We start from the raw sequence: 21,929 nt of genomic DNA, 5'->3' as shown, positions 1-21,929 counted from the left end.
CGTTCCCTAACTGATTAGTAACATAATAAATGCCGAGTTTTTGTTGAGTCTTAATGCAGTGGTATATAAGTTCAAAATATTTTACGTAAATCTTAAAATTGGCTAAGGAAATACAATTGCGCTATGAAGTAGTGATATCAATCAATTTACAATTTTACAAAGCTCGCAAGTTGCCGGTCGTCTAACGTCCGAACCCAATAACTAATCCACAATCTCAAATTGTTTTCAATCAGACCGTGACAGTCGATGGATCTCCTATCTGCATCCCAAAAACCAAACCCTACGAAGACAATCCATTTTTGCCGACGGATAGGATGAAATATCTTCGCTCTTTACACTAATATTTGATTATCAATATATAAATTAAATAAAGTAAATAAAACCATACAAATAGTATTAAAATATATGAAATAGGGTTTTTAATTATTTTAAAAACTGATGAAAGTTAAAATCTTGAGATATTGGCACAGTTGAACTGTCATTTTCAAACAATATCTAACCATATACAGCGATCCGACCTACCATGGATAGCTTGTATCCATAGATGGCTATTACAATCCGTCGATGGTTATTGACACTTTTATAAATATTTGGATTAAGATGTCTATCTCAGATGGTCAAAAATAGATTGAGATAGGGTTTGAGTTTAGTGGGCAGCGGGTTCCAAAACCTACACAAAATTATAAGTAAGTGCACACTTTACTTAAAATTTATAGTTTACAGTAATTATGAAGTTATGTTTGTGGAGCATCGTAAAATTAATTCCCAAGTGTATTTGTTTAAGCAACTAAACAACAAAATGAATTTAATGAAAAATCAACTACACGCCCACATTTCTGTCAGTAATTAATATTGCGTTTACAGATGATTTTATTGTTTGCAAGTCGAATAAAGTGTAGTTGCTCAACCGTCTAATTGCATTTAGAAAGACATTTGGTAACGCAAGATTGTCGTTGATTTTGCACTTTATATGATACTACGAATAATTTTTATATAACACATTATAAGTACCTTAAAATATTTGTTTTATGACAATAATTTAATTGAAAATACCCAATGTATTAGATGGTATTTATTAATGTAATGGTCTAAAGTGAGTGTTATTAAAAGAGTTAGACAGTGTATTTAATGCTGTATTAGAAAATATGTTCTTATGTACCCAAGTCGGACAGTGAATAAGATTAACAATAAATAATTGCAAAATATAGGAGGGGCCTGCATGTCACAATCGTAAAACCACAGTTTTCTGTGAGAACTCTGATGACCAAACAAATCACAAATTCAAATTCTATATCAAACATTAACAGTATTGTATAAATTGATTGATTGCGAAAATAAAAATTTGTCGTTCTCGGGAATTGATAGCTATATATTTTAATAGTAAGTAGTAATAGAAATATTTGTGTAACAGTATTGTACAGCAAATACAGCTTTTTTCGCCTAAAAATATGTATTGTAATCACGTAAGAATCAAAGAAAATGTTGTAAGTCGAAAATAACATATGCTGTGTCGCATGCGTTGTTGCAAACTCTTATACAATAATGTCGACTGAACAAATAGTTGTGTGTTCCGCATTTCTAGTAAGCTTCATTACGTGCAATTTATTCGACAGAACAAAAACAAAAACGAACATACAAGAGTAAGTAGAGTACTGTACTATGCAAGCTGTTTTGGTTTCGTTAAGCAGTTAGTTATTTAAGAGTCTAAGGGATTTCTTCTGACGACTTCAGGCAGTCGTAAAAGTCGTATATATCTTGAATATTTTACAAGAAAATTCTCAAGTATTTTATTCAGTTTTTATTTCTTTTATTAACTATTCTTTAATAAACGAGGTCAATGTCCGCGAAAACTAGAATAAAATAAGAAAGGCTATCAACCAAACAGCGACGCCTGCTACGTGACGTTAACAAGTCAGGTGGCTTACCCAGTTTCGGAGTTATTAAAAATTCGTCGAATAATTTCACAACTTTCACTAAGTAAAATTGTTTACATGAGCAATACATCCCTAGTCCGAAAATATTACACATAAACTATCAACGACTATTAAACTCTATTAAATTTTCAATTTAATGCTACAGATAAACATGACTATACTCGTAACTAAGGATACTAACAAGGATACTCCAGCATTCGTATAAATTTTCCTTCAATTCGAATAAAACCGTTCATTGTAATCAATGGGCGAATTATTCAATTGAAGAAGAAACTAAATGGAATATTAATGTGAAGAATAATTGTTGTTTAGAAAGTCCACTATACTATACGAGTATAAAGATTTTTCATTGCATGCTCGCACGCTGCGCGAGAAAGCACGAAGAGTCGCGATCGAACTCAGATCGAGGTTCTAATGATTTTTCTATTTTTAAATGTGTACTAATTATATATGGTACATAAGTCGGGATTCCGTCCAGCGTTCGCTATTCTAAGTTTCTAAGGACATTTGTGATAACGGAGCTGAAAAGTATAAAATGTCCTGTTAACTAGAGCCTAGAGTTTTGTATTTCTGAAAATAAACACGATTTATATAATACCTATTTTTATCCTAAAAAAAATTGTCGAAATGGAATCGAGAATAAAACCAGTGACTACATATTTGGCTTATCGAATTAACATAAAACTAGGTAAAGAAAGGGGCGAGAGTTTATTTGTCGAAAGTAAAAGTTATTAACATGGAGAAAATCGGCGAACAAACTCAAGAAACCTGTGCCCAGTGCCGCTAACCGACCTACTACTACTGTACCTACTGCGACGAAACGCAGTTTCACTTTTATTTTATCAATATTTTTATTTGTAACAATGACAAGGTACTGTGTGGGTAATTTTATATATATCTATTACAAAATAAATGTATATAGTGGTAAAATAACATAAATTTCTAAAAATTATCATAGACGGACTCATTCATAAATTGTGTAAGAAAAATACGAATTAGATCAGCTGACTTATAGGTTAATGTCATGCTGTTATGTAAAAAGGATTGCTGTCAGAAAACTAATGTGTAAGAGTTTTGTTTTTATCAAACGATGTAGAAGTACAGTAAGCATTTTATTATGTAAATACAGTAAAGATAATCATGAATTTTGTAAGTAAAATTATTTAACTAACCTGACATGTCTTTCCAAATATCCGCAATGGTGTTGGTCCGGGAGGTTTAAGTTTCACAAATACAGTCTGCCTTCGAACTTTAGGCCCGAATTGACACATAAACTTATCCTGAACACGAGCACAGAGCCTACTAGAACTTAAACACGCCATAACTACAACTGCAACGAAACGTTTGAAGACATGAACTACCTACATATCTTGCTATCAAACAAGCACTCGGCCTTTTACTCCCTCCTTGTAACTTACGACAGCTGATTCTGATTGATAATAAAATGTCACGTCAAGAAGGACGTCTTTTTTGGACGTCACTGTCAAGCTTATCCACAGATAGCACATCTTTTATAATATATACTAAACATTATCAAATTTATATAATATACTAATGTACTTCTTTTAATGAATCCAGTTTGAAGTTTATTAAGATTGAATATAATGAAACGTACTCTTTCTATAAAAAGGGATCTTTACATCCTGTGTTTCATTTTAATTAAAACATAATAATAGTTAATACCGTTCAGCACAAGAATAAGTTTTGTAAAGTGAGAAGACCGTCAACAGACTAGATCTGTGGTGAAATTTCTCACATATAGGTTGTCATGTGTAAGTTGGCGTGTGGCAGAAAAAGGTACTAATTTTGACAGTTGTGTTGACAGTTCTAACAGCTTGGTAGCCTCACGTGTGTCGGTGCTAATAATTTGTGTTTTAAAGTGTAAAAATCATTACGAAACATGCCAAAGGTAGTGCGGAGTGCAGCTAGAGAAATTATTCTAGCTGTAAAACGTTTTTGTGAAGAGGAGAAACGTAACAATGGGCCGATTATTCCATTTCAACAAGTGAATGCTCGAACAGCGGCTTTGACAGGTAAAGTATTGCCAGTTAAAAGTGATATTTATATCCCCAAATTTAGGGAAAAATAATAATTGCTTTTGAAAGTAAATGTGATTGATGGATAACTTAAAATATTTTTTGTTTTATTTAAGGTGTTTCTGAAAGAACCGTGAACCGTATAGTTTCAGAGGGAAAAATCATGGAAAGTAATTTTACAGCGAGAACTGAAGTCCCTAATCAAGCAGCTCAAGGACCTTCCACATCCACAGCTTGTGATGACAATTCCACACCAGAGAACACTACTTCCGAGGCTAAGACGATAAAACTAGTCACTCCAGGTAAAAGTAGAAAAAGAAAATTAACTGTTTCTGATTTGGATGACTTTGATCTTTGTGTTATTAGACGCAAAATCCAATCTTATTATTTAAATAATTCCGTCCCTACTCTCAGAAAATTACATTGTGATCTAAAGGCAGACATCAATTTCAAGGGTAGTATAGAATCTCTCAGAAAAATACTACACAAGTTGGGATTTAGTTATAAAAAGAATAAATCCAAAAGGATGGTTCTCATGGAGCGATATGATGTTGTTGCCTGGCGATCAAGATTTTTACGAGAAATAGACAATAATAGAAGGAGTGACAATCCGAGGCCAATCGTTTATTTGGACGAGACTTATTTACACCCTGGCTATAAAGTTAAAAAATGTTGGCAGTCTGAGGAAACTGAAGGTGTCCTTACAGAAGTCTCAGAAGGTCAGAGATGGATCATAGTGAATGCCGGAAGTGAGAAAGGTTTTATCCCCAATAGTCTTTTGTGTTTCAAATCTAAGACCAAAAGTGGAGATTATCACGACGAGATGAATGGAGATAACTTCAGTAAATGGCTACAAGAAAAGCTTATCCCAAACTTAGAGCCCAATTCATTAATAGTGATGGACAATGCGTCATATCACTGTATTAAAATAAATAAACGCGTGACAATGAACAGTAAGAAACAAGAGATGCAAGATTTCATAAAAAAAAACAATCTTTCATACTTGGAAACCATGAAAAAAGCAGAATTGTATGAAATTATAAAAACAATCAATCAGGAGAATGTCTACTTAATTGATGAAATATTAAAGAAACATGGTCATAAGGCTGTAAGACTTCCGCCTTATCATTGTGACTTTAATGCAATAGAATTCATTTGGAGTTCGTTCAAAAGAATATTTGCAGACACAAATGTTACTGGCCTCTCTGAAAACATGGAACAGAGAATCCATAGTGCATTTTCCAAAATAACTGCTGAAGAATGGCAGAAACACTGTAATCACGTTATAAATGTTGAAAATAATTATCGTATGACAGACAACCGCCTTGAAACAGTAATGGAACCATTTTTAATTGATTTGAATAGCAGCGACTCAGATTCTTCTGACACAGATGACTCTGAAGAATTCATGGAAGGAATAATGCCTCTAACAGACCATAATTACTATAAAAAATAATTTTTTGTTATTGAGTTTTTTATTTACCTTTAATGTAATATCTAAGAATATCCATCAATCCAAACTAAACAAAAAAAGTGGCAACACAGAGGGTTGTAGGAGGCGCCGCCACTGGAACGCCAACTTATACTTGACAGTCTATATTACGATTTACGGTGAACTGTGAACATAACCTATCAAGATAAAAAGATTTTTATTAATTGTTTAATTTATCGAAAATATACCTGCGTTCTATAAATTTATGTAATTAAATTTTCTGCAAAGTTAACATGATTCCTAGAGTGACACGAAACGTTTTTAAGTTTTTTGAAGTATTAGAAAGAAACATTTCAAAACATTTCTTTGGTCATCCGCCAAAGGGTAATATTCGAGAATTAATATTCGCTAAGTACCTAAATGATAAACGGTACCTTTTTTATTCAAATGTAATAATGTTTATTTTCAGAACTAGCTCTAGCATATGTGCACGAGAAGTCAGTATCGCAGCAAAAGAGATTTACACTCAAAGACATAGTTGGTGATGGATTTCTATTAGCAGTACCAAAATTTAGACGAACATTAGAGAAAAGGTGGAAAAGAAAATTTGGATCACCTGAGTATGTATGGAAAATGTTAGTCCCCCAGACAAACATTAAAGTCTGTCAAGATTGTGGACACTACCATGAAAGGGGAAGACTATGTGGTAATATAACATTTTTAAGATAAAATTATACTAACCTTTACCATATAAACATTCTTAAAAAAGTATATCTAATAAACAGGTCACTGTTACAAAAAGGTTGAAGCTGAAACAAAAGAAATACAAGCAAAAATAGTAGAAAAACTAGCTAATAAACCTATTGAAAATGATGTTATTGTCTTGTATGATGGGGAAAATTTACCAGATCAGGTACATACTTTAATATATTAAGATTGCAATTGAAACCTTTAATTTAAACTTCACAGTGAAAGCTTCATCAGTGGGAGATTGACAAATTTTCAAGGTGTTGGCTGTCAGTTTGTTAGCACTTGCCTCTGCAATCTAACTATTTTGCTCTTTTCTCTCATATAAAGTATGAGAGGAGGGAGGAAATGTCTATTACTGGTTGGGGTGCGGACTAGTTTTATTGTATTACTCTAGAATATGGTAGTTTACTATTCCAAATGTAACAAGTGAAGGTCATCAGAAAAATTTGTTACAGATAACAGTTCTCCTAGTAAAAAATAAGAAAACTGTCACGCAGAAATCATTTTTATGAAGTAGGAAAAAATTCAGTTTCACCCTAAATAAAATACTTTTATCATGGAATATTCCATACCATCAATCTCCCACTGACCTAATTAAGAATAAATACTGTTTCAATTAAAAACTTACACACACAGTCTATATTTTTATGACTAATTTATTATCATTACTATTTATTTTTGTTTGCTTGTTATTAATATGCAAAAATATTTTTTGCATGTAATAAAATAAAACTAAAGTAAACATGGAGCAGACTCTCTGAGTACAAGCATTTCATTTGGTTCACTTTTCGGACTTTTTGTACAACAAAACAATAAATAAATTATTAGGAGTGATAATAGTTACTAGAGAAGATTAAGGTAATGTTAGAATAACAACAGACCAAATGGGCATCTAAGTGCAGAAACTGAGTGCACATTACACACAAACATAATGTTATTATCACAACTAAATCACAACTTTAATTTTCAGCTAAAAGAGTTTTGGCAAGGAAAAAGGATCATAGAAATGAAAAAGGAAAGACCCCAATTTTTCAGTAAAAATCTTCTACAAAAAACTACACAGCAACCATCTGAATCTACTGATGTAAAACCTACAGATTTAGCTTAAAAAATATTATCTGTAACATATATTATAGAATTAAATTAGTCAAGTACAAAGTTTATTTTTTACTAATCATAATGTAAATATTAGATTAACTTCTCCATAAAAGCTTCCAGTTATAAGAATGTTAACATTGATTTGCTTTTTTATTTGTTTAAGTAATAAAAAAATAGATTAGATTGCTATGTAACAACATAATATAATGGTAAAAAGATCTGAGATAACAATCATACTCCAATGAATCTTGACTTAACAAAACAAGTTTTTTAGATAGTTGTTTCTTTAATGACATACCTGTAATATCCAAGGCATATTTTATAAATCATAATGTTACATGCTAATATCTAATTACTCAATAATACATACTAATTAAATTATAATACAAAAATCATAATTTTTATTAGATTATTCAGTTCATTACTAGAACCATTATTTTAATACAACAAAGCTAACATTTTACACAATATTAAATAACATTTTCAAATGAGTTATGAATGTCTAAATTTTCTAATGAATCAGTCTCTGTAACCCCAATGAAGTGACTCTCTACATGTGACTGGAAGTCTGCAAATCCTACATCTTCTTTATAAGTTTCACCACACATTGGACAAATTTTATCATAATCTTCTTGTTTATTTTCATTGCTTTCTAAACTTCCTTTATTCAATGTACTATTTATGTCCGAAAAATTGTCAAATAATATTGAATCAGTTTGTGTTGCAAAATTAACTAAATTATTGACGACTTCAGTTTCCTTGTCTTCCATTTCAATAGGTTTACCTTTATTTGCTTTACATGCAAGACACATATAGCCATCTGCAAAAAGTATAATATTTTATCATGTAAAACAATGTTTCAAAAAACTAATTTATAGATGTAAATAAATGTTTTTTATTCCAAACTGTAAGTATAACATTAACTAGTAGAAATCTTTTCAAATAACATAGTGGTGTTGGGATTCATCACCAAAGAAAAGGTAATAAATAAAATGTTGGTATATTTGGTAAAATAAAATTATAGTTTTGTCAGGTTCAAACACTGACTCACTTGTGTTAATTATCATAGAACAGGTAAACTATTTGCTGTTTAATTTCTAAATTAAACATTTCAACTTACCCCTTAATAAACTTTCTATTCTAGCTATCACACTTTTTAAGTCCTTTTCTTGCTGTGCAACCTCTTTTTTTAATGATTGAAACTTTTCAGCTTGGGTCTGAATCTCTTTTAAAGAATCTGTTGATGGATCCTCCATGTAATGAAATCCTATAGAATCAAGATTCAGAATACAATCATCTTCCATTCCTTGAAGTTGTGTCATTTGTTCATATTGATCAACCAATTGAGACTTTTCTTGTAGAAAGCTATTTATTAACTTTAATGAAATTTCTTCTAAACTTGGTTCAGGAAATTTTTCTTGAAATTGTGCAGTTTTAGGATTGCTTTGAATATATGTATTAGTATGAACTAATGGTTGCTTTGTGTATTCTTTTTTTTCTGGTCCCTTTAATGTAGCAATTTTAGTCCACAGGTTTTTATTTTCACAAGAAACCATGAATACATGATGTAAAAGCTGCGATTTTTGTTTGTTTAATTCAGCAATTTTTTCTTGTAATGCACATTTTTCATCGTCTCTAAGTGGTGTATATGATGCATTTTCAGTGACTTTTGTTATATCAAGTTTCAGTTTTATATTGTCACTTTCCAATGAATTAATTCTTTTTTGGAGAAGTAAGCACCTGTCTCGCATTGCATGAAGGGCTAGTTCGTGTACACTGGGGTTATTATAGTCACCTTTCAAGGCTGTCTGATAAGTTGAATCATTATTAAAGCTTACAATAGATGACGACTCCATGGTAAAAACTAATTAGTATTATAAAGAGGTAACTGTTCTTAAATTAGCTTTAAATGCTATCGCAGCCCGTCGCAATTCGCATCAAAGTCTTTTGAAACTTTTCCAAATAAATATAATTATTGTTTAGTTGTTAGTAAGGGTCGCTTTATTGGTAAGGTCTTCTATAATGTTTTCTAAATTTCTTTAATATACTATATATTTGGTAATTAATAAATAATTAAAATTTCGTGCAAATGCTGTTTATAACTTGGCAGCACACTTGTTTGTAAAATTTTATCACAGACTAGGAGAAACATGAAATTGAGTAATAACTTCACTGCTAACTGGTTACGCTTTACACAATAAATTATCTACCTATTATGACCTTTCCTATATGCATATGAAGGATCACGATATTATTGTTATGATGAATGATGATATTGTATAAAGTATGTAGTAAAGGTATAGCCTTAGAAAAAAAATATAATTTGTCTATGGTTTAAAAATCTAGACTAAGTTCATGTGCCTATTATGTTCTTTTTGTCTGTCGAGACGACAAAACTCTAAAGTCGAGTACTTTTTTACCTCAACTTGATAGTTGATCTGTGTTAAGTGTCAGTAACATCGGACAAACAACCACTATATTCACATACAGAATACTTATTAATAATTATTAGACGGTAGACCGCAGTTCATCTGTAGACTGCAATTAAATTTTATTATTAAAAAAATTAACCTAAGTTTTTATTTAATTTTTTAAAATAATGTTATACTCTATTAATTTTTAATTCCACTTAGTGGTTATTATCAAAAGCTTATTAAAATTAAAGCAGCAAACTTAGTTCTACTTCTCATTTAAGTTACAAAAATAGTATTCTTAATTTCAAAATGACTTACACCATTCCCCTAATAAAATTTGTCGCGTTTTTGGTAAGTATTTTTATTTTTCCTATATTAGTACATTATAATATATATTATTGAATTAAGGTGTTATTTATTACTTTCAGGATTTACTTGCAGTTGGACTAATTGTGCCTTTGATTCCCAGTCATGTGCGGCAACTGGGTGCAAGTCACATTTATGTAGGCATTTTGGGTTCAGTTTATTCTGGATTCCAGTTAGGTTCTGGTCCATTAATTGTAAGTCCTTTTTTTTAATATTATTGGCTATACAAAATAATTGATAAATTATATGTGTTTTATGAAAGAAGTGTAAAGCTGTGAAAATAATGAACATTTAACCAGTATTTTAAAATAATATGATAAGTATTTAAATTTATTTACTTTACAGGGCAGTTTAAGTGACTTAAAAGGCTGTAGAAGTATACTTATTTATACTTTATTAGTATGTGCAGGTGCATACTTATGTATGGGATTTACAACCTCAATAGCAATCATTATTATTTTACGAGCTGTTTTAGGTATGATACTTAAAACATATATGTACTTAAGAATTTTTAAAGTTTTAATGGTAAAACTTGTAACTAGATTGTAAGCCAAGTTGGCAAACTTCAAGGTCAGACAATGCAAATGGCAAATACGTTGATAAAATTGTATAAATTAATTACTTAGCCAGTTTTATGCATTACTTTATTTTATTATTGTAGTAATACTCATATAGAAATATGGTGTAATGGGTTAAATTTTAACAGGGCTATTTAAACAGACACAGTTGTTGACAAAAGCTTTAGTTCCTGAATATGAAAAGAATGAGAAAAAACAATCTGCTATTTTTGGGAAAATGGCTGCTATATCTGGAATGGGTATGACACTGGGTCCAATAATTGGAGGCCATATTGCTGAAGACTACCCAGAAAATGGATTTTATTACATAGCTGGAGTGGTTACTTTGTGCTTTATCCTTAATGCAGGTGATTAATGACAAAAATTTATCATTGTTATGGTATATTATCATTAATTTATAATACATTAAATTTGGTAATAACCAGAGTTAAAAATTGACTACTTTAAATGTTCCCTATTGAACATTCAGATATGTTTAATTGTGTTATAATTTGTGTATTCACAAGGCTCATTACTTTATTATAAAAACTTTATTTGGCCTAGGTATGCTGTAAATAAATAAATGATTTATTAACTTTCAGTTAGTGTCTATATGCTGCCACAATCAAATATCAAGATGAAAAAGACATCAGAAAAACAGATACATTCCAAACAAAATATCTTCCAATTAATATATAATAATAGTAAGGAGTCTGCTCTAGAGTTATCTAAAGTGGACTGGTCACAATACTGGGAGGTGTTTGTATTTAAGGCTTTATTAGGTTTTGCTATGGGTGTATACTATTCCAATTATGCTTTATATTTAAAAACTCAATATGAATTGTCACCTAAGCATATTGGTTATGTAATATCATTCCAAGGCATAATAGGTGCTGTTTCTAGCTTCTTAATGGGCTACATTAATAGTTATTACCCTAATGATAAGGATTTTAGCCATAGAAATTATCATATATTTTTACTATTATCTATTTCTATCTTAGGACTTTGTATATCTTCAAATATAATGTTTTATTCATTATGGCTAATTCCTATGTCAATAGGGAATGCTGTTGGTAGATTAGTAACTTTAGAAATGATCTTGAGGAAAAGTGATAAAGAGCATAAAGGTACATTGATTGGTGCTTCTAATAGTGTAGCTTCTTTATCTGGTGTTTTGTCACCTATGGCTGCAGGACTTATAGGTCAGTATTTAGGTGTTAAATATGTTATTTATGCATCTTTATGCTCAAATGTTATGGCACTGATATTGAGCTATAGATACAAAACTAGGCACATTAAAGTGGATTAAAAAATAAATGGAATAAATTTTTTATGTTGATAATGTCATGTTTTTATAATAAAACCCATTTTTAATATATATAAGTTTATAACTATTCATTATGTACAATAATTACCTAAAATAATGTTATAAGTTGAATGCATATTACTTAGTCATCCAAGGATTGCATTTGCTTTTTCCGCATGTCTCTTATAAGTTGGTGAAAAGCTTCTTTGTCTTTAACATTTTCTGGTGGAAGTATTTGCCGTTTAGTGTTTGTAACCCACTCTTCAAAATATGTTGGCTGATTAAAATAGAAAAACAATGCCACCGGGAACGAAGTATACATAGCCATCCTAGCTACTTCCAGTTTCCAGTTACCCATTGCGTTTTGATGACAAAATATACCAAATCTGTAGGACTCAAATAGTGACAGTAGTACGTTTTAATTATTTTTATTTTACTATTAACCTTTTTATTCTTAAATCAGGTTTTCAGTTGTACCGAGTTCTGAGTTCTGACAATAACAGTACACTGCACAATGTCATCAGTCACAGTATCTCTATGATCAGACAGGCCTTACATTTGACAGTTTCTCAACAATTTGGCTATTTTGACGTTAGCGATATGCTACAAGCAGCATTGCCAACATAGGAAAAGTTCGTGGATCAACGTCCTTTTTTAAGAGTGAAATGAAGAGGCTAGGGTAGGTAAAACTGAATAAAACTAGTTTTTTTTTTCATTATTATATTCTAGTTAATAAAATTTGTACATGTTTTTATTAAAAAGCTTAATATGAGCTTGCGTTGCCTGAGGTTTACTATTTAGACCACTTTTTGTAAAAGTAACATTCTGAGGGTTTTAATAGACAGTCTGTTTCTGATGCTAGTTTTCATCAAGTTTATTGAAGAAAAAGTATTTATAACATTTGCACTACTATGTGGTAATGTTAATAACTTTTGTGTAAATTGGGACAGGAGGAGTTACTGCTGTATTATTATTTTTTATTTTGGCAATATGACGCCAAACCCATCTGCTTTGATTAGCTGATCCTCTTGAAATTGAAGATTTATGTATCTTAAAGTTCTCCATTCCCGGTCTAACTCTGTCAAATTTGTTGAACATACATTTTACAATTTGATGAAAAATACGTAAGATTCCTTGACTTTCGAGATTCGGTGACTGAAGTTCGTAGGTTTTCGGGAAAGGCCTAAAATGCGTAGATCTACATAAAAAGACGTAAGAGTTGGGAACGCTGACTACATGTTAAATGTTGCATTGAGTAAAAAACAGGATGCGAAAAAATTAAATTGTATTGGTGGTTTACGCATAAGACTTACAGTTAATGATTTTTGCGGTCTTTTTTTTTGATAAAATATAAACGGATGTTTCCACATATAGAGCATATGATAAATAACATAATATACAATTCCCTTAACCTTAAATATGCTATTTGGCCGGAAATTTATGAAATGGTTTTGTGTTCCTATCGAATCAACACAGAATTCTAGTTCTATATATGCAAAAATAATGAAATAAATAAAATAAGATTTTAAATTCGTTTCAAAATACATATTACGAAATAAAACTTCAAGAAATCGTCGCTCCGAGTAGATAATTGTGTCACGTGACGTAAAATTAATTAATTAATTATTTATTTATTTCTTATTTTACTTCACAACGCGTTTTAAAGTCATGTTTTATACAGAGTAATCTCAATAACATCTTAATTTTTACTCTACTCCTTTTTTAATTGCGTTAAAAACAAAATATAATTTTCATATTTATCACAGGAGGATATCAAAAGAAGGATCTATTACTGAAACAGTAATTTTTGTTCAGGGAAACTGTAATGTACAAAAATCTCATAAGCTGCAAAATAGGTGCTTAGGCATTTTGTTCGCCACAAGAATTTAATTCCAGCATCGGTAGGAGCAAGCCTGTGATCATTGTGAATGATATTAGGTACCTGTCTGCCCTGCATAGAATTGAGCCTCTAATAACATGAAATAGGGAGTGCATTACGTTTGCATTACCTATCAGATGCCGTGCAGGCGGAACGTGCCGAGTGCTAATGTAAGACCGGCACGATTCCGATTTGTTATCAACGCCATTGAAACCCGTAAGGGCTTTTATGCTTTTCACATTAAAATTAAGTAGAAGTTCCCGTCAGCTACGTTAGCGCAAAGTATTAATTTAATTCTGAAGGTTTAATCTTAACCGTTAGATCATTTTTAACAACGAGTTTTCTAAGGACGCTTGGAACGAAACTTACTCAATCAATTCAACCTTTGTGTATGAAATGCAATTATAATATAACATGCATATGATTAATATATTTAAATAGTGTACAGCCCTTATTGACATTGGAACTGATCTGCATTTACTTTATAGACAATAATATTATATTGTTATTAGACAAGTAGGTGATTAGACTTCTGTACCGTCACGACGTTGATATGTGTCTAAGACAATGTTTTTCCAGATTCCTGCCGAAGGTTTTTATTCAACATAAAAGCAAGTTTTATTTGCGCGCAAGAAAAATCCGTTGGTGCTAATTCGGTGTTCGAACATAGAGGTCGAGTTGGTATTCGCACTCTTATCCACTGCCATTGCACTTATTTGTCATTGTCTCTGATGTTTTAAACCATTTCACAGAAAATTGAAAAAGAAAATAATTTTCATGTAACGATCAATATATTCTCTCCATAGTCCATACACAAAACATGAGTTGTTGAATTTTACATATTATAATATAACAATGATCGTTCGATCGATAATATTGAACTTTGAAACCCATCAATATAATTTGATACCTTTTTGATCAACGTTACCATGGGCCAGGCTTTTGATATTCAAATTAAGGCGCGAGATCGAAATCGTCATCTCGGTTTATAATGAGCAATGGAGTGACAAACTACCCCTCTTTCATCAACGCCCACTTGATTGTCACTGAGTGTGGGAATCATATTATATATATTCCGACAGCAATAATTTAAATTACGTTTGAGAAAGTATTGTAAATTCCCGTTATTACAGTAGGTACTATTATATTGCGTTATAAAAACTCTCAAGTTTAACAAAACAATTTTATAACATCACTTTTGTTTACACCCAGCACCGGGTATCTAAAGGCTGCCAGACGTATATTATTTTATCAAAGAATAGACATTGCATTATAAATCTAAGCCTTTTGTAAAATTCTGACGACGTTAAAGTAAAATATTATTTTGTACTACTTACTATGATTGAAGCTGCAGTTGAGTGTTGCTAGTGAGATGTATTGTTTTGTGATATAAATTATTGACGTTAAATACCAGTGGCCACTGTTTAGATAAACTTTGTTATTTGTGTACTAAACGTGCGCACGTTCATAAGCACGTAGACACGATGTCGTAGAGTCAAGTTAAGTCATTGCTGCTGCCGCGCTACTTTATAATTCTATGTAAATAAAAAACGCGCGTCTGCAGCGCTACACCCGCGGCGGCGGGTGATCACAGAAAATACACTTCTTCTTATTTAAGTATTTTCCCGCGTAAGGTCGTTGTATAAACTTACTAATCCCAATGAAAACAAAAGGTACTGGTGGTCCATTGCTTGTAATTGGCAAGGCATTGACTTCTGTAAACAGCCGACATCATCAAAAAAGTGGAAAGTTGCGGAGCCGGAAGATGACACTAACAAAAATTTAAACGTTCTCTTGAAAACAATTCAAAGAAAGGACGAATCTATTGGACATGATGGTGATCGGTGTTTTTTTTTTATTATCACAGTTTAGTGATTTATATATCATCTATCGGAAAATATCCGAATACCGCAAGACTAATGCAAAGTACGAAATGATCGGTTTGATACGACGATTTATCAATACATAAACAATAATTTTGACTATCCAGCCAAAGCCCAGCCTATTCGTCAGCACAATATTCACAATTGACTGATATGTCTGAACCGTCTATTTATGAGAATAATATCTTTTCGAAGAGTAATGAAATTTTACAGCAACAATATGTAAACTGTGTAATGTGATTTACTTCATAAATACGATTATGTTATGAATTTGTTGGCAATTTTTATCTACGTCAGTGTTATAAATGGTTCCTCTTCAACACAAATAGTGGATGGTTGTATTTGTTTTCCAGTATAATGTTCTAAACGGGAAGTAATCCTTTCTCGTTTTAATAGTAACACTAAGAGCGTGTTTCTTCATAAGAGTTCAACGTGAAATGCCACAAAAAGCCTCTTTCTTACCTTAAAATTAAAAAACATTATCTTTGAATATATTTTCCTACAGTCGACCGATTATTTAATTAACAAGCTCGATATATGTATAGCTAAGTGTTATATATATATATATACTACTGACTACTTAAACTTACAGAAAAACGACAAAAAATAGTAACAAGCGCACGAAATTTCGTAACTGAATGATTTACGGATTCATATTATCTGTGGTTGACAGTTGAATCAACACTCAACATATGAGTCTAAATTTACTCTTTGAACATTAGAATTTAGAATTACAGGACATACAATTTCAATGTTATTTATTGTTCATAAGTTACTTTTTATAATAATATTTTTCATTCCATATTTTTAAGTACTTAATTATGTTAATTGTTGAATAATACTATACAACAATTTTAATTCAAAATGTGGATCACTTGAGAAAGTTAAATTTCAAATATTCAATAAATATTTATAATACTAAACAATGAATCGTTATAAACAATGTATCGTTGATGAAATCGTTAAAGATTGCATACAATTATTTACTAGTATATCAAAAACGGGTAAACCCCTTGAAAACGAATGGACAGTTTTGAGTTGTATAATCCAATATGATGTCGAGAGCGCTAAACATAAAGTAGTAGCTTTAGGCACAGGATCTAAATGCATTGGAGCTACTAAAATGTCTCCTTTGGGCAACATACTAAATGATAGCCATGCTGAAGTAATAGCACGTCGTGGGTTTCTTTTGTACTTATATAAAAATATTCAGTTGTGTTTGGAAAGCAAAGATTCTATATTTGAAATAGTTGAATCCCAGTGTAGATTAAAACAAAATGTTGAATTTTTGTTCTATTCATCTCAGTTGCCATGTGGAGATGCATCCATTATTCGTACGGATGATATTGAGAACATTGGAGATGTAGTATTATGCTCAAAGAGGTACGCTCAAGATGATTTAAGCATAGTTCAAATTAAGAAACCAAGAAGTGATGTCTTTAGAACAGGGGCAAAGTGTTTGGAGAACTCAACTCAAGATCCTAAATTACCTGGCATAGAGTATCATTTATTGGGACAAGTAAGGACTAAACCAGGCCGGGGAGATAGGACTCTGTCCTTATCATGCAGTGATAAAATAGCCCGATGGATACACATAGGCATTCAAGGTAGCCTAATATCACTGCTTATAGCTGAACCAATTTATATAAAACATTTAATATTTGGTGGTGGTATTCCATATTCAGAAGACAGTTTAAAGAGAGCCCTGTTCACACGAGATACATATTTGGAAGCAAAATTAGGTTTAAGTCATCATATTTATCAAAGTACAATTACATTACCTTGCATCAAATCTGATAAAAGAATTACACCAGCTCCCAGTAGTATTATTTGGGTGAATATAAATAATGGGTGAGTTTAAGATAGTTTAGAAATCTCATGTTTTGTTTTATAAGTCTACATCTAAAGCTTGTTGTTTGTTCATTAATTTGATTTAGTTTTATTGATGACAAAATTTATTTTATTGCATCATTTAAAATTTGAACAAGAGAAGTTAAAAAAACCTTTATTTCAGATTATCTGAAGTTGCTGTTCAAGGAAAAAAGTTAGGTGTTACAAAAAAGAAGGAGAAATATCCAAATAATTATTTATGTATATCAAAATATAATCTATATAAAGCATTCATAGAAATATTGCTTAGCAATAATAAGTTGTACAAAATTTGTGAAAATGAAGAATTGAAAAACATAGCTTATAATGATATCAAGAGAAGGTCATCAAATTATGTTACTAAATGGTTAGAAGTTAAGCAAACCTTTTTTAAAAAATGGACTACAAAACCAGACATTTTTAATTTCAAAATAAATTAAATTATTATTAATAATCGTATTTTCTTTAATCAATTTAGGTATCACCTTATTTGTAGTATATTTCCTACTATTTTATTTTGTTGTAGATTCGATGCATGCAATCCCTACTAAGTTTATATTTTAATATCTATTAGATTGATTGATATACAAGCGAAATATCACATGTTATTACACTACAGTCAACAAAAACTATTAAAGCTTCTTTGCTTAGGAAAACAAAAGAACTTATCATATTAATATTAAATAAGTACAAAGCAGTCATAAGTCATCGAAAATCCTGGAAAGGGGCCACCAGCGAACAATAGCTCCTTTATAAAAGGATTGTGTAGGTAGTTATTAAGGTTTTATTAAAACAAATTGCCGCGTAGACAAAACACCGCGCGTCCCGTGTTCCCCGCCTACACTAGGTTTATTATCCTAATATTGATATTTCTTTTATTATAATGCTTTAACATACGCCATTGTACTTACGTAACTTGTACAAGGTGTTTACAATGAAATGTAGAAGAATTATTTTCATAGGATAAACTTGGACGCTGTTCAAACTTATAATTGTTTAGATATTTGACTATGCTTGCTGATATGATAACATTTTGAATAAAAACAAACTTCTTAGCTCTCTCTCTTCGGCGTTCCGAGCTTTTCAGTAAGGCGCCAAATAAGAAGGTAATAAATGAAACCAAGAAAGTTGATCGATAGTAATATCTAGATCTTGTCCGGTAAAGCAGCATTCGATAATTATTTATGTCTATATAAAAACACATTTAGCAAAGCAAATAGCGTGAACTTTAAATGTAGTTCAATATGTTTCTTTTATAGAACGGGGCGAACCTAACCTGTTAAGTGTCTTTTCTTGTAGTAATTAATACTTTAACTGTTAACAATGTTTTAGTTCTCAAGGTCACAACTTAAGAAAACGCTGTTAGATGTATGTACATATTAACAACGTCTAATTCTTGTACTTACTCAGTGAGTTTATTTGGTTCAATTCTTTGAAAACGAGAATTTGGAACAATTTGCAAACTTGGATTTTAAATCTTTTTAAACTTTGGACCCTTAAAAAAACGTGCGTCTTACGTGCGAAGAAAAATCATGGACCGCACATAGCACACATTTTACTTAGTTTGATTTATTCTGTCGTGTTTTCAGAAATGCGGCAATCTATAGGTACTACTTATATAATTAGCAGATAAAAAGCACTAAGAGGGTGCAAATGCTAAGTTAAAATAGTAAAAAAAATGCTAACCGTTATGGCTAGGCACTGATGGAAGTCAGTTGAAGGCCTTTATTGGCATAGTTACAAAACAACTTTCAGGATGATTTTAACACATGGACTTGCAATTTCGTCGGGTAAGTATCAAACTGATTCGTCCGGCCCAAACTGTGTTCAAGTTCACCCACTTTCTACCGGAAGGCAATTAAAAATAATTTGCATTTCTCCTTGTGTATAGATATACACCGAAATATACTATTACTATCTGTTTCGATATTCGATATTGGTAATAATTCTGTAATTATGATTCTATTTAATATTATAAATATTTGTCTTTAAATGATGGATTAAGTTGAACATTCCTGTTAGGTCCGCCTACATGCCACGACAGAACAATGCCCATCATAATAGATCATAAAAATAACAGGTGTGTACCAAGATTCTAAATTAATAGTCCCAGAGGTCGAATCACATCCAGTTATGCTTAACCGTGCATATTATCACTTAAGTATCTCATATTAAATAATAAAACCCTTAGTAAGGAAAGGTATTGTTGTAATTTTGTTATTTATGAATAGCAAATATAACGGCTTGGTCATAAATTGGATGTTCTTCGTGGTTTAAGCTATCGAGCACCGAGGGGTGTGCCTGATCACGACTCAATGTTTATCCACGACAAATTGCTACGCTCAAATCCTAAAGAAAGCTGACACCACCTACCATTGCCACAATAAATCATATCTGACATTTAAAATACAGACTATTATTCAAAGTTGACTTTTTGAATATCAGCAAATTTTAATGTTAATGATTAATTAATTTTCATTCAATTTCCTTACAATTTGTCGTTTTTATATTATAACGAACGCAATACGCAATCGAGCGTCATAAATGTTGTAAGAATTTGAGCGAATTTTTGGCGACAACTGTTGATGAATAAACAAATAGTTTTCCTTGAAGCTTGACCATACACGACTGACGTCAGAATACATGTAAAAAGTAGTTGAGTTTGCGATAAAACTAGACAGGAATCACTAGTTTCAATTCCATGTACAGAGCTGTACAGTTAGATGGCTGTGTGGTCTATTTTCCATCAAGCGTTTCATTTTGCAGATAAATTGACCAATATGGATGAGTTCAATCTAGACGCATCAGTTCTAAAGCTGTTTCGTGCTGTGCTTGACGGATTTAGGTCAAATGTATTTATTTTAAAAGCAGGTCGAAGAAGGATTAGTGTTGCCCAAAATCGGTCTTGGTCTTGCAGTCTTGGTCTTGTTCTTGCATTTTTGCAAGACCAATACCAATACCAAGACCGCCTTATCGTAGCAAGACCAATACCAAGACCGAAGCCTGCAAGACTTGAGCAAGACAATACTTAAGCCTGCAATACTCTTGCGTCTTGCAGTTAAGACAAACTGAGATTTGGGCGTTATCAAATTTCTTTAACAGATTTTCAACTATATCCAAAGAGATTTAAGGTTCAATGTTGATTGGGAAAATGTGACGTTCTGCGAATAAACTATTGGTCGGTCGGTGATATACATATTTGATAATTTACCGACAAAGACGCCGCGGTTTGCAACAAGTGTATCACAGCATTTGACACTGTTTGAGCGCCGCATTCGCCGACAAAGAGTACGGACAGAGGCACACAAAATTGTTACCTATTTTGGTAGGGTTGGTACAGGAGGATATAATTAAATGACCGTGAAGATGTCTAGCAGTAGGTAGGTATAAATTGAATGCTCTAAGTTTCTTGTACAAATACATTCTCACACTGGCTGTCGGGCGACATGATAATTAATAACTAAGTAGGTATTGCATCTATTGAATTGCGAATATTTTGATTTCGAAATAATCATTGTTAATATCGGTAAATGATAGACAGTGAGTGATATACCTAGGTACTAAAGTGTGAGCAGCAACATTGAAAATTGTATATGCCATGTTAGTGCTTTCGTTTCATTAACTTAAGTTTATTTTAAAAAAGCTTTCAAGTAAGATTTAGAGTTTACTATTCAATTACACACAATAAATTATTGAAAAACAAAAAATTATGAAAAATATATTAAGACTGAGTACTTAGGGAATTAGTAGAAAAAATATTCTATCGTGGATACCCAGTTATTAAAAAAGTGATAAACGTTGTGTTTACTTAATTTTATTTTTCTGTGCTAATGCCAACATTGACAATCCTACCAAAATAGGTAAAAATTTAGTCCTAGACTTTGTGTTGCCGCCGTCGCGTCGCTTTCATGTCGCCGTCACTGCCTATGGTTCCAAAGAATATAATAGGTTTTTGGGTGCTCAAAACGGACGTAGATTATGTTTTCCTCGCAAGGAAGATTTTAGTCGTAAGGATATTATAAAAAATTTATAATAATATACCTAGTTTATATTATTATTAATACCTATTATACCTTTTTGAAGGACATTGCACTGCAAATTTGGAAGTGGGTGATTTAAACATTAACTTGAAACGTGGAAACCTCCAAATATGAGCGACGTCATATTGCTTTACGCATTTGGTTTTAAAATCACACATTTCCAAAAATCGAGATTTGCAGTGTCGGTTTATCAACTTCTATCATATCTACTCTAGTAGCTAGTAACCGCCATAAAAACAGCAGGCAACATATAGTTCCAATAAAAAAGGAACATAATTAACAATATTATTTGCATAATTATCTACACTTTATTTTTGCGTAGGCACAAAACCTATATGATTTTGATTCTGATACTTCTGTTTTTT

The 21,929-nt window shown here is 31.5% G+C and overlaps 6 protein-coding genes across 6 annotated transcripts in view; 3 read left to right on the top strand and 3 right to left on the bottom strand.

Moving 5' to 3' along the window:
- LOC110996942 (all trans-polyprenyl-diphosphate synthase PDSS1) overlaps nt 1–3,358 on the bottom strand; it is a 34,642-nt gene extending 31,284 nt beyond the window's left edge. The window contains exon 1 of the mRNA XM_022264848.2: nt 3,107–3,358. Within this exon, the coding sequence (XP_022120540.1) occupies nt 3,107–3,256 (150 nt within the window). The 5' untranslated portion in view covers nt 3,257–3,358. The remainder of the gene's footprint in view (nt 1–3,106) is intronic.
- Nucleotides 3,359–5,446: 2,088 nt separating this feature from the next.
- On the top strand, nt 5,447–7,310 carry LOC110996949 (39S ribosomal protein L32, mitochondrial). The gene is made up of 4 exons (XM_022264856.2): nt 5,447–5,786; nt 5,872–6,108; nt 6,188–6,315; nt 7,123–7,310. The coding sequence occupies exons 1-4, from the start codon at nt 5,696–5,698 to the stop codon at nt 7,258–7,260; spliced, it is 594 nt and encodes a 197-aa protein (XP_022120548.1). The 5' UTR covers nt 5,447–5,695; the 3' UTR covers nt 7,261–7,310.
- A 139-nt stretch (nt 7,311–7,449) lies between these two features.
- Nucleotides 7,450–9,507, bottom strand: LOC110996948 (protein spindle-F). Its single transcript, XM_022264855.2, has 2 exons — nt 8,371–9,507; nt 7,450–8,070 (listed from the first exon to the last, which is right to left on the bottom strand). The coding sequence occupies exons 1-2, from the start codon at nt 9,104–9,106 to the stop codon at nt 7,721–7,723; spliced, it is 1,086 nt and encodes a 361-aa protein (XP_022120547.2). The 5' UTR covers nt 9,107–9,507; the 3' UTR covers nt 7,450–7,720.
- Nucleotides 9,508–9,666: 159 nt separating this feature from the next.
- Nucleotides 9,667–11,929, top strand: LOC110996946 (major facilitator superfamily domain-containing protein 9). The gene is made up of 5 exons (XM_022264853.2): nt 9,667–10,015; nt 10,093–10,224; nt 10,376–10,505; nt 10,737–10,955; nt 11,190–11,929. Exons 1-5 carry the CDS (start codon nt 9,974–9,976, stop codon nt 11,894–11,896), a joined length of 1,230 nt encoding a protein of 409 aa, XP_022120545.2. The 5' UTR covers nt 9,667–9,973; the 3' UTR covers nt 11,897–11,929.
- A 33-nt stretch (nt 11,930–11,962) lies between these two features.
- On the bottom strand, nt 11,963–12,404 carry LOC110996947 (protein PET100 homolog, mitochondrial). The gene has a single exon (XM_022264854.2). It carries the CDS (start codon nt 12,249–12,251, stop codon nt 12,036–12,038), a length of 216 nt encoding a protein of 71 aa, XP_022120546.1. The 5' UTR covers nt 12,252–12,404; the 3' UTR covers nt 11,963–12,035.
- Nucleotides 12,405–16,482: 4,078 nt separating this feature from the next.
- LOC110996958 (tRNA-specific adenosine deaminase 1) lies at nt 16,483–17,965 on the top strand. Its single transcript, XM_022264870.2, has 2 exons — nt 16,483–17,506; nt 17,670–17,965. The coding sequence occupies exons 1-2, from the start codon at nt 16,581–16,583 to the stop codon at nt 17,962–17,964; spliced, it is 1,221 nt and encodes a 406-aa protein (XP_022120562.2). The 5' UTR covers nt 16,483–16,580; the 3' UTR covers nt 17,965.
- Nucleotides 17,966–21,929: the final 3,964 nt, after the last annotated feature.

The sequence above is a fragment of the Pieris rapae genome, chromosome 7 (genome assembly GCF_905147795.1).
Source record: "Pieris rapae chromosome 7, ilPieRapa1.1, whole genome shotgun sequence".
Classification (NCBI taxonomy): Eukaryota; Metazoa; Arthropoda; class Insecta; order Lepidoptera; family Pieridae; genus Pieris; species Pieris rapae.
Note: the sequence above shows the minus strand (reverse complement) of the source record. Positions and strands in the feature narration are given on the sequence as shown.